Source organism: Pelodiscus sinensis, chromosome 1 (assembly GCF_049634645.1).
Source record: "Pelodiscus sinensis isolate JC-2024 chromosome 1, ASM4963464v1, whole genome shotgun sequence".
NCBI classification, from domain to species: domain Eukaryota; kingdom Metazoa; phylum Chordata; order Testudines; family Trionychidae; genus Pelodiscus; species Pelodiscus sinensis.
The window spans coordinates 41,348,906-41,361,371 of record NC_134711.1 but is presented as its reverse complement, the minus strand read 5'-3'; the positions used below and the strand labels follow the sequence as shown (position 1 = coordinate 41,361,371).

General features: G+C 41.6%; 1 protein-coding gene across 5 annotated transcripts in view; it reads right to left on the bottom strand.

Moving 5' to 3' along the window:
- The window catches only part of CADPS2 (calcium dependent secretion activator 2), a 514,814-nt gene that overhangs the window by 400,169 nt on the left and 102,179 nt on the right, over window positions 1–12,466 (bottom strand). For all 5 annotated transcript variants that reach the window (XM_075928806.1, XM_075928789.1, XM_075928797.1 and 2 more), the window contains exon 2: window positions 4,293–4,406. In XM_075928806.1, the coding sequence (XP_075784921.1) occupies window positions 4,293–4,406 (114 nt within the window). The remainder of the gene's footprint in view (window positions 1–4,292; window positions 4,407–12,466) is intronic.

The following is a 12,466-nucleotide window of genomic DNA, read 5'->3' as shown; positions in this document are numbered from 1 at the left end:
GAAGTGATAAATCGAATCAGGCTTTTAATAAACCCCTTGGCACAATTTTAATTCTGCAAAGACTAAGCCACAAAAGATTCACAATTAGACAGAATATGGTTAGAAGAAAGGGGGAAACAAAAGTAGATTTTGGCGACAAATAAAATTAAAAATTGAGTTAATGCACTTTCTGGCAATCCCTCTCACATGAGATTTTCAAGGTAATTTAAAAAGACTGCACAAGTAATACTAAGAATCCTTTAAAAAAATATATTAAAACAGACATCATGGTAGAGAGAAGCCTAACACAAGTAGATTCACAATCTAGTTTGCAATGAATTAATTGTTTATGTATACAGACCCTTATTTTGAAGCATATATGTTTTAGATTATTATTTTGGGGGAGCTGTGCAGATCAAATGTGATATGAAGCAGGTGAAATCTGGTAGGAAGCTGCTCTATACACTCAGGTTAAGATTGACTATCTAGAGGTTCATGCCGGGCTTCAAAATTAGGTCCAAGACCATCTCTACAACAACATTTGCAAGTGTATTATGTAGAAATAGCCCAGAAATCCTACTAGAGCTAAGAGAGGATAATATGTAACAGATGAAGATCTGAGATCCACTCAATATATGGCCTTATTTTAATTAGGCCAAGCTCCTCATTGTATTAAAGCAGAATTGTTAGAAAGGGCACAGAAGAGTCTATGAGTCAATATATTCTGATGAAAAAGTAAGTTTACTTAGTTGACAAGATTTCCTAATTCAGGTAATTTAGTTATTCAGGAATATAACAGTCTTGACATTTGTTCTCTTAAGGGTAAAAAAAGAGCCAAGATAAATTCATGGAGGATAGCTCCATCCATGGCTATTCACCAGGATGGGCATGGATCACTTGATGATTACCTGTTCTGATCATTCTCTCTGGGGCACTGGGATTTAGCCACTGTTGGAAGACAGGATATTTGGATAGATGGAACTTTGGTCTGACCCAGTATGGCTGTTAATATGCTATCTTCCTTCATCCCTGAAAAGGGTTTTAGTGAATGTTTTAGCATGTGAAAATTGTGTCAAAGAAGCTCTGCATTAGTTTTGAAGAAGGGATTCAGACTCATGCTTGCTTGGAATTCTTGCAAAGGTTAAATTCCACACTCTGCAGTCAGCCACCCAAAAAGCCTCTTTCTGTTATAACCAAGCCATATTTTTGAAGCAGAGAATTCTAGTTTTCCTCAAGACCAGAGTTATTGTAAGTCAAAGAGGCACTGAAAAAGGAAATCTTTAAAGAATTCAAAAATGCCAGAAATGTGTGGATATGTAATGCCAATAGGCAAAATTGAACCTGGAACTTCTGGAGCTTAGTGCATGAGCCTCTACTGCAGGAGCTAACAGGCAGGTTGCTGTTAGCTAAGATTGTAGACTCCTTTTCTCTGTAAATGGTCTTAATACCACTAGATGGGTTAGTACACCACACCAAGATATATGTGTGTGGGTTACAGATATATGCAGATTTCCCACTTTTGAGGATGCAATTGCTTTTGAACATTGAAAATGGTCTTGATAAGGAAGAATCCTTAAAATAAAGGCCTCTTTACCTTCAGTTTATCATTAGAACAAGAAATCTGTCCGTCTGTCATGCCTCCCTCTGGCCACCACTAAGCTACTTCCTTGTAGCATTAAATCAATTTGTCTAGAAGATTTGATAGTCCACGTCTAATATTTTTCAGTTCTTATTCTTCTGAATCTGCTGCCTTCTATTTGGGATTCTAGGTTTGTGTATTCTTCTGATTCTCTTCTTACCCAAATATATCTTCATTTGCTTCTGAGGCTCCATATGTTAGCAATTTGAACATATGAAGAGCTAAAAAATGCTAAGAACTGTACTAATATAGTTCTTACTAATATAAACCTCTTTGCTTATAACCCTCTCCTTCAACATCCCCAAAGATTTTGTCCATGGGTCTACCTTCTCTCTTTAAACTCTAAAATTAGGTGACTGGCTCAGCCTCCTACTCCTCACTTTCTCCATCTGTCTAGAGTCACATCTACTTTTTAATTGTCTCAAATGTCTCCCCCTTGCCTGTTTGTCTGTCACTAACACCACCACTTCAGGCTTCCCAATATTCACCCTGTCAAACAGACTTCTAACCTGGATAACTATGGCCTTCCCCTAGCCTCTCCACAAATGCAGGCTTTCACAGTGTGTCTAATGCTAAAACTTTGTCTTCTCCATAACTTGGTGCACAGGACAGCCTCCCACCTTAAACTGATACGCTTCCTAAATTGGTAGCCAAATTGCTTAATCTAAATTTGTTGTTCAGAAGAAAAGTTAATAGTCCATAACAATATTAGCAAATACAATTCTTTCTGCATTAAGGAATATCTTTGCCCAAGTACAATAGTTGGAAATTAGAAGGAACAATATTCTAAAAGAAAATATGAAAGTAATTTGAATAAGAACAAAGCAACACAGTGAAATTAAATCAAAATAGTAACTAAATCAAGTTTAAATGTGCAGCTGTAGGGATAACATATTAATGTATTGAAAATGATTCCTCCAAATGGAAGTGACTCCCCATAATTTGTTCCCCACAACTTAAAATAGATTTATTATTATTATTGCCCCTTTAGAATATAATGTATTAGGTCATGTAACTTAGAACTGTTAAGAATATAATCCTATGTAGCCAGAAACAGCCCCCCCCCCCCCCCCCCCCCTCTGTGCTCCAGGGCATGCTCAAGCTTGTGCAAGGGGCTGCTTGAAATTGACATTGCAGAGATACATTGTAACAATGCATTGTCAAGCCACTAACTCTGCTATGGGAGCCAAGCCCTGTAATTGACTAAGGGCATTGTTACATAATTGACGCCTGTTCTCTTTAAAACATTGTAACTTTACTCAGCATTCAGAGAATGTTTTAAGCAATACCACCCAGAAACTTTTGTAACTACAAGTTTTATTATTATACAAAATACTGTATGAACGTATGAGAGAGTGCTTGGACGATGAATGAATGGTTCTGAGAGGTGCCAGCCTGAGAATACAGCAACAAAGGGCTGAAGAAGGCGTCAGGTGCCAGTGCAACCAAAAGGTGTCAAGTGGAGAAAACCAAATACTGGAGGTCCACCCGATGAGATCACTGATGAGCACCTGGCAGCCACCCTGGAAACATCAGAATGATGCAGCAATTTCCATAGACTGGCATAGGAAGAAATTCCTATAAGAACTGACTAAAAAACTATGGAATCAGAGTCCAAGGTTCTGCTGCCAGCCCACCAGGAGCTTCAGATGCGCATCTGATCAGGACTTCGCTCCCCACTACCATCACTTGTGTACAGAGTACCTGGCCAGTATTCTGTCACAAGCAACTTCCAGGCTGGTAACTATAACAAATACACAGAACCTGAATAAATGGATGAATGAATGTTTATATGTATAAGGTTGAACTACTTAACCAACGTTGTTTGCTTCTATCTTTTCTTTATTTTTTTATTATTATCTTTACAATAAATGTGGCTTTTTGCCTTATCCCCCTCATAAGATCCTGCTTGCTTTTATTTGGTACAACACAGCTCTGATCATATGCTGAACAAATTTGAGCATTTTTGTTATACAGATAAATGCTGTGTTCATAGTGGCTGCTTTCTGAACAGTGCAATGAATATATCCCCCAGTCACGTTACCTATGACACCAGAGGGACTGGGAGCACTCCAAACATTTTTATCTTCCACAGAAAAGGGCATCTCTCTTAAGCAATTATACAGAACATGTGAAGAGGAGTACTGTTCACAGTGTCAACCACACAGAATCCCTTGGAAGTCATAAACTGAACTCATGAGAGTTAGTATAGCTGAATTAGCAAAATTATTCCTTCCAAAAGAAAAAAGGGCACGTTTTCCCTAAGATATTCTCTATTGTCTCTGAAAATTAAGAAGGCCAAGGGACATGTATCTCAAGATAGTAATTTACAGCTGAAACCTTGATTAAAAGGGGGTAATTTAGACATATGGAAATAAAGATAGCAGTACCCAGTTGTATTTACCATTGCTTGAAATATTTTTAGCACAAGGGATTTTTTTGTTTGGTTTTGTTGTTCCTAAAAGAACTGGATATTTTCAAGTTCAGTTTATCTCTTACACCCAGGCAGTGGATTTATTTTTTTAAACTGCAAAGCAGTATAAGAAAATGTTTTCAGGGGTTTGCAATCTCACAAGCATGGAAACATACAGTTCCTTCCATGTAAACAGATTATTTAAAAAGCTGAGTTTTGTGAACAAACTTTTAACAGTATAGAAAATCGTGTTCCACTTGCCTCATAATAACTTCTCACGGCATTGCAAAATGCTTCATCTGCCACAATTTGTGTATCTCCATTCAGGAAGGCCTGGAAACGCTCCTTAAGTATCTGTAATTGCTGTCTGTTGAGCTGTGGGAGAAAAGGATAAATGCAATTAATATCACCGCTAAAATGTGTTCCAATTTCAAAATAACAGTAATTTATTACTAGTAATTTAGTACTTGAGGTCTCCCTCAAAGTAGTGGCTCTTTACAATTTAGGCTGAGCAAACAGAAACTAGAAGAGAAATAAGAAAACTGCAGCAGGTCTTGGACATTCAACTAAGGTTATGACTACAGTGGGAAGGTTTGGTGATGAAACTGCTGTAGACATCCAAAAGTCACAAAAATGAAAACCAATAAAGCCTGTTTTTCTGCCACCCAGGGTTGACATTTCATGGCCACACTGTTAGCACTCTATCAACAGAAATAGCAAAGCAATGTGATTAAGCATCCCACATTTTGAGTAAGTTCTCCACTCTGGTGTCATCTTCAATCGTTAAGCACTATGGGAATATGCAGTGCAATGTTATACATTTTGGGAACGTGAAAGAGTCCAGTAAGTCACTTCTCTGCTTCCCAGCCATTCTGGGGCTTCCTGCTTACTTTCATGCCCCCTGAATGAGACTCCTTGCTGCAAACTCCAACAACTGCTGTGAGAAATCAAGGATCCCACAGTGCTCTGCTATGTTGTATTCAATGTGCTTAGAACATTGTGCATTGCAGCACAGCTACTTATGCAATTAATAACAGAGGACAAACACTCAAATGTAGATCTGGTGAGAGAGACCAGTCAATTGCACTGGGCTGCCAAAGATCAGCTGTGCACCATATACCATCCCTTCTGGGCTAAGGAATCAAGCACCGAGTGGTGGGATTGCATTCTCATGGAGGTGTGGGATGAAGAGCAGTGACTATATAATTTCAGGATGTTTAATGCAGCTTTTCTGGAGCTGTGTGATGAGCAGACCCCTGAATTGTGGCACAAGGACCACGAATGTGAGCTGCCCTTTCGTAGAGAAGCGCGTTACCATTGTTTGTGGAAGCTGGTCAGTCCCAAATGCTGCTGCCATTCAGTTGCAAATCAGTTTGGAGTGGGGAAGCCTATCATTGGGGCAGCACTTATGCAAGAGTGCAGGGCAATAAGTCACATTTTATAGAATCCTAGAGCTGGAAGAGACCTCAGGAGGTCATCAAGTCCAGCCCCATGCCCAAGGCAAGACCAATCCCAACTAAATCAACCCAGCCAGAGCTTTGTCAAACCGAGACTTAAACACCTCTAGGGATGGAGATTCCGCCACCTTCCTAGGTAACCCATTCCAGTGCGTCACCACCCATTTTGTTGTGTAGGATCGATACTGGGAAATATGGATGACATATTGGCTGGCCTTGCTAACGTGGGCTTTCCAATCTGTGGTGGGGCAATCAATGGCACACATATTCCCACTGTAGGGCAATCCCTCTTTGCTTCAAAGTACATCTGCCGTAAAGGGTACTTCTCCATGGTGCTTCAGGAACTTTTGGATCAACACAGACATTTCACAGATGTTAAGCATGAGGTAGTCCAGAAAGGAACATAATACACCCGTCTTCAGAACAGTGGTCTGTTCAGAAAGCTACATGCTGGCACTTTCTTTCCAGACCAGAAAATTACAGTAGGGGATGTACAGCTTACCCCTTACAGCCCTGGCTCATGAAGCCACATGGGGCATCTGAATAGTAATAAGGAGCAGTTCATCAGCAGGCTAAGCCAATGCCTCATGGTTGTTGCATGTGCCTTTGGCAGATTGAAAGCTAGGTGGATGTGTCTCTAGGGCAGGCTGGGCCTTTTGGAGGATCACATGCTCAAGGCGGTGGCTGCATGCTATTGCTTATATTATTTGTATATGTGTAAGGGTTAAGAGTTTGGCCATGAATGGGGTAATGAGACAGTGCCTGAATACATAGTTTGAACAGCCAGACACTTTTTCTGTTAGAGGAGCTGATAGGGTACCCATCAATATCAGGGAGGCTCTGAAGAATAACCTAGACACTGAGGGGGTACTGACATTGCTATGTGTTAGGATTGCTTCCCTGCCTCATCACATCACTCATCCTGAATGAGACATTCCCATGAAACCAAAGGATGTGTCAGACTTCTTCGGGGGCCAGAATGATTGGTGCGAGTTGTATCACACAAAATAAACTTATGTATTTAAACATGTGTCCTTATTGAGGTATTTTAATCAGGATGTTCGGTGGTAAGTGTTATTGGAAAACTTCACAATGGTGTTCGTATCCAGCTATTAAAGTTACAGCTGTTTTCACAGGGACTTGAGTGTGATGGAAAGAAACATTACTTGATTGTGAAAATGTGTCTAGGCATAGAAGGGTTACTGGATAAAGAACTTTGCATGTACAGCCATGGAGGCTGATGTGTGGGTGTGTAGGGACAGTTGCTCTGACAAGTGGGGCCTCTGGTTGTGTTCACTCTGTATCATGATAAAACTCTTCAGCATCTCATTTTGGTCTTCCATAAGCTCTATCAAATGCTCAGCAGTTTGTGTTCTTGCTTTGATCTCCATAGCTCTTTTTTGGTCTCTTTCCTCTGCTTGAATCATTGAGTAATACAACACATCCTTGAAAGATCCTCCCTCAACTTCCATGATTTTTTCCCCGTACTTGATGGTGTCTGCCTGTTGGTTAACATGCATGACTTCAAGGCATAGAATGGAAAAGTAACCATTAACAACAGAGTGACTATTGTCCCTGATAAAATTGTAACATTTCATTAACATGCATGCCTCTGAACAAAATTACCCACTTTTCTTGTTATCCTAGAGCAAGGGTGGCCAATGCATTACAGGCAAAGAGCCGAAAAGGTGCTGGATGTTGTGCATAGAGCTAAGAACCATAGGAAAAAAGTTTAAAAAAAAAGAGGATGCTGCCCCTTTTAAAAACCCCTCCGGTTTGGCTTTTTGGCCACATCAGGCTCCCGTCATCCGGCGCCATTTTGCTTTGCCGCCAGATGGCTCCCCTGCACCCAGTGAGCATAGAGAACTAGGGTCCACTTTTAGGGGCAGCTTCATGAGCCGAGGGGAAGGCTTCATGAGCCACACTTTAAGGGGGAAGGGGAAGAGCTGCATGTGGCTCACAAGCCACGGGTTGGCCACGCCTGTCCTAGAGGCAAATACAGATCTCACCAGACTCTCTGATCATGGTGAATGTAAAAGATGAGGGCAAAAGTGGTGATGAGTACTTGGGCTTGAAAGTACAGTCCATGCTTGTGCAGTGGCTGCACATGGAAACAATCTAATAATCCTACACTTGTCCACAGGCTACCATTACTCTGACTGACATATCCCTGCTGAAGGTAAACAGTCGAAGATGGAGTCAACTTATGGATGGGAGCGGGGCACCCAGCTCCTTACTCAGCCAAACTCTGCGCTGCCTACATTCCGGCAGCACCAAATGAGGAATGGTTTGGCAGAGTATAGTACCATGGCAATGGGGAAATGGCAGCCCTGCCATAGAATTTCCATGAGAAAATTGATAAGTAGATCAGGCAAAGCTTCCACGCCATCTCTTACCAAGATTCTACTGATATCTGTGCATCCATAAATGTTTTGTTTGGACATAGCGCAGACCCAGGCAGGGCTTAGCTAGCTCATAAGACAGCATCCGTTCACCCCACACTGCTATCCCCCCCCCCAAAAGGACTGTAAGAGCAGCATTCCAAGCCACTGCCTGCCTCTCCCCCATTCTACTGCAACAGCAACTTGCCAGCCCACACTGTCATGGCTCACTGCTGCAATACACAGTGATTAACCACCAGACATGGCCACCAAGGCATCATAGCATCCTGGGCAGCTACATTCTCTCCAGCTTAACTACATGGCCACTAACCAAACTGTCCCACTCCCCAGCCTGCACAGCAATGTACCCTTGTGACATCTCGTTTCTTGTCCAGTTGCGGAGTCTCCTCACACACATTGGGATTTGAGAATAATCCCTTGTTACCTAGCACACTGGTTCCCACCAGATTGACCCTAACCTCTTCATTAGTAACTTTGGATCTCTGGAAGTGTTACTGATTCTGTGGTATAGGAAGTATCCCAATGCTCCTTGGGTATGGACATGGCATCCCCACCCACGATTGTGTCCAGTTCATTATAGAAATTGCATATTTTGAGTACAGCACCAGACCAGCTGTATGCCTTCTTCGCCTCATTGAACACCTGTCAGAATTCCTTTATCTTGGCTCCGCACTGTAGGTTGTCTCACTCATACCCCTTCTCACAGAAGGCACCAAAATGTGACGGTACATATCCCAGTTCCTACGGGTCACCCACAGCTGTGATTGCACTAGTTCTTCACCCCACACACTGATAAAGATCCAAAAGATCTACATTACTTTAAGAAGGAGAGCATTTTGAGAGATATCCACCCCTGGTTCCCTGAAAAGATGCCATGAGGACTATAACAAAGTGAGCCGGAAGCACCACAACACAACGACACAGACACCAGGAAATGGATTTTTAATGTTCCCGTTGTTTATAGGTGGGAGGGGCATATCTGTTTACATGGCTGCAGAAGAGCAGAGTTCAAAGTGCTGGCAAGAGTGGCTAATGAACATTATGGGAAATATGCTGGAGATCAATAAACTCAACAAAAAACCTACTGTAGTACATACTACATGATCTTTGACAGTAATGGCAAGGGAGAGACAAAAGTCTCGTGAGGAGATGGACATTTTTGTCACCAAAATTGGGTGTTGGTCACAGTTTTTGTTGCATCACAATGTGAACCCTCTCCAGGTTTTGTCACCAAAAAACATTGCTTGGCAACAAAACATGCAAAGCCTATGTACAAAAACAGAGTTTTAGCATGATATTAGCAGCACTAGTATATCCCTCATGTGAGTTGGTCATAATGCACAGGAGCTGGAGAAATCTCCCTTTGCAGCAGCTTCCACAGTTCAGCAATAGCAATTTAACCCTCAATATGACAGCTGCATCAGTGAACAACTATTGGCTTACTCTCAGAGCTCAAAGAAGGCTGAAAACTGAGTGAGATTCATAATTCTGGGTAAATCCATGAACATTTTCTTTTAAGCCGCACCTTTTTCCTTGAAGAGAACAGGCTCTTGTCCACCATTATCACATCACATCACTATACACGGAGCAAGCCTAAGACTTTTGGGGAAGAATTTGAGATCCTTTTCTATGATACACTCCAAACTTTAAAATGTAAGATTTTACATAGAAGTTGTGTGATGACAAGGATGTATGGAATACTAAACTTCCTATTATGAAATTGCAGATAGCTGCTTGTCAGTCAACTTTTGCAGTCAGTTTTTTTAGCAGTTTATATCTTATGATTTCATTTCAGGAAAAAGAAAAAAAATCTATTCACTTATGGAGGCAACAATCAGACTGACAAGGAGCTCAAAGACTCACAGGACTGGAAGGGACCTGAAGAGGTTTTCTAGTCCAGTCCCCTGCACTCCTGGCAGAACTAAGTATTACATAGACCATCCATGACAAGAGTTTATCTAACCAGCTCTTATAAATCTTCAATAGCTGAGATTCCACAACCGTTTTTGCCAATTTATTCCAATGCTTAACACTCAGAGGAAGTTTTTCCTAATGTCCAACAAACTGCCCTTCCTGCAATTTTATTGCATTGCTTCTTGTCCTATCCTCCTCCTTGTAACAAACTAATGTACCTGAAAAAAAATTCTGCTCCCCTAGACACCAATCTTCTCTTCTCCTGATTAAGCAAACCCAATTTTTTGGGTTGTTGTTGCTCTTCACTGGACTTTTCCCAGTTTGTCCACATTTGTTCTGGAACACAGTGCCCAGGATTAGGGATATAAGCGACTAGTCAACTACCTGATAAGCCTAGGCTTATCGGGTAGTCAAGTCACTACTTGACTAGTCGCTTCCCCCTAGACTACTACATCTCTGCCTGGAGGTGCAGCAGTTGGAATCTGATGCGAGTGGGCATTGCTTGAATCCCCGCTTGCCATGGGTTCCTTGCTGAGCCTCAGCATTGTGGTTCCCGGAACTTCCAAAGTTGAGTAGCCTTGACGTAGATGTTTGTTAATCATTTTGAGGAAAGAGGAATGGATATCCAGAAAATATTTTCTGACAACTGATGGTGCCCCTCCTATGGTTGGAAAACGGAAGGGATTTGTAAAGATCATTGAGGATCAAAATGGCCACCTAACAGTACATTTTCATCATTGTATTAGTCATCGAGAAAAGTCTTTATGCCAAGATTTCTAACTCTGAGCTTAATAATGTGATGATTACTGTAGTGAAGACCATGAATTTTCTTGTTGCTTGATCTTCCTTGACATATCAGCAGTTTCAAGCTCTGCTTGAAGAGATGGAAAGTGTATACAAGACCATTCTACTTCAGAACAATGTTTGTGGGTCAAACCATGGGAAGGTTTTGACATACTTAGTGGACTGTCTTGATGAAATCAAGATCTTTGTCAGAAAAAGGTCAAAATGACCCCCAAATTGGATGATGACAAATGGGTCACATGACTAGGCTGTGTCTACATTGGCGCGATCTTGTGCAAAAGCAATTGCTTTTGCACAAAAACTTGCTGCCTGTCTACACTGGCTGCGAGTTCTTGTGCAAGTACACTGATGTTTTAATGTATGAAATCAGTGCTTCTTGTGCAAGAACTCTGATGCTCCCACTCAGGAATAAGCCCTCTTGCGCAACTGTTCTTGCACAAGAGGCCAGTGCAGACAGGCAACATGAATTTCTTGTGCAAGAAAGCCCGATGGTTAAAACGGCCATCAGAGCTTTCTTGCGCAAGAGAGCATTTAGACTGGCATGGATGCTCTTGCGCAAAAGCACATCTCTTGCGCAAACTCACATGCCAGTGTAGACGCTCTCTTCTGGAAGAGTTTTTGCACAAGAACTCTTCTGCAAAAGAGTTCTTGCGCAAGATCATGCCAGTATAGACATAGCCCTAATGTTTCTAACTGACATCACCGTACATCTAAGCAACAGGGTGCAGGCCAAACTGTTATGCATCTTTCTGAAACATGGAAAGCATCATGTGTTGAAAAACTTGACCATTTTTCTCGGTACATTGACACTTCAACTTTCCACTATTTCCAGCATCTTAAAAAAACTATTGAAACCTCAGCAACACTGGTACGATATTATAATGTACTTGCAAGAACTCAAGTCAGAAAACTGACAGATTTCAAGATTTCCAAAGTTTTTGCCTTTCTAATCAAACCAGACAACTTTGATACCAGCAACATGGATTTTGACAGTGTTTCAGTGAATAGGTGTTGAGGATTTTGGAATGCAGCTCTGAATTACAATGCTCAGACTTATGGGTTTCACAGTTTAGAGATCTGCAGCTACCAAGAAAGATGATGGATCTCTACCATTGCCTGTAGGAACTCCCTGCCTGTGAAAGTGCTTGAAGAAAGTGGCATTTTTACTGCTCTCAGCCTTTGGAGCTACATACTTCTGTGAATAGATATTTTCACATATGAATCAGTTCTTTGCCCCTCCCAGACACTCAGAGGCTTGTGTGCTACTTAAAGTATCAAACTATGAGCCCAAGATTGGAAAACTCAGCAAGGCAAAGCAAGGCCAAGGATCACACTAAACAGTAAGATCTGCATCTTATTTTTTTTTATTATTAAAGAAGCTGCTATAAGTAGGGCTATTATTGACTTTGATAAGTTAAATCTCGGCACACCACTTCTGAAAAGCTGCCGAGTCCTGATCTAATATAATGCATTTCCTATGTCAAAGTTTTCCTTCAAGAAACTGAAAGAGGCTGACATCCCAGAAAATGCAACACACACCTGCTGTGAGTTTATCTGAATGTAAATGTATGCATGTTGTACTCATTTTTGCAGGGGGCTAAAGATAACTAACTGATACCATAGTAAGGCATGCTAGCACTGCTAGGAAAATAGCTAATGCATTCTATAGTACAGTAAAACTCCATTAGTCTGGCATCCAATGCTCCGGGACTCCTGATGGTCCGGACACCATCAGGAACCCAGAAGTGCTGGGGCAGCCCGGACAGGCTTCCCCCATTCAGCTGCTGCTGAAACTGACCAGCAGCTGAATCGGGGAAGCCGGGAGCAGAGCAGCTGAGATGCTGCCGGGTTGGTCTCG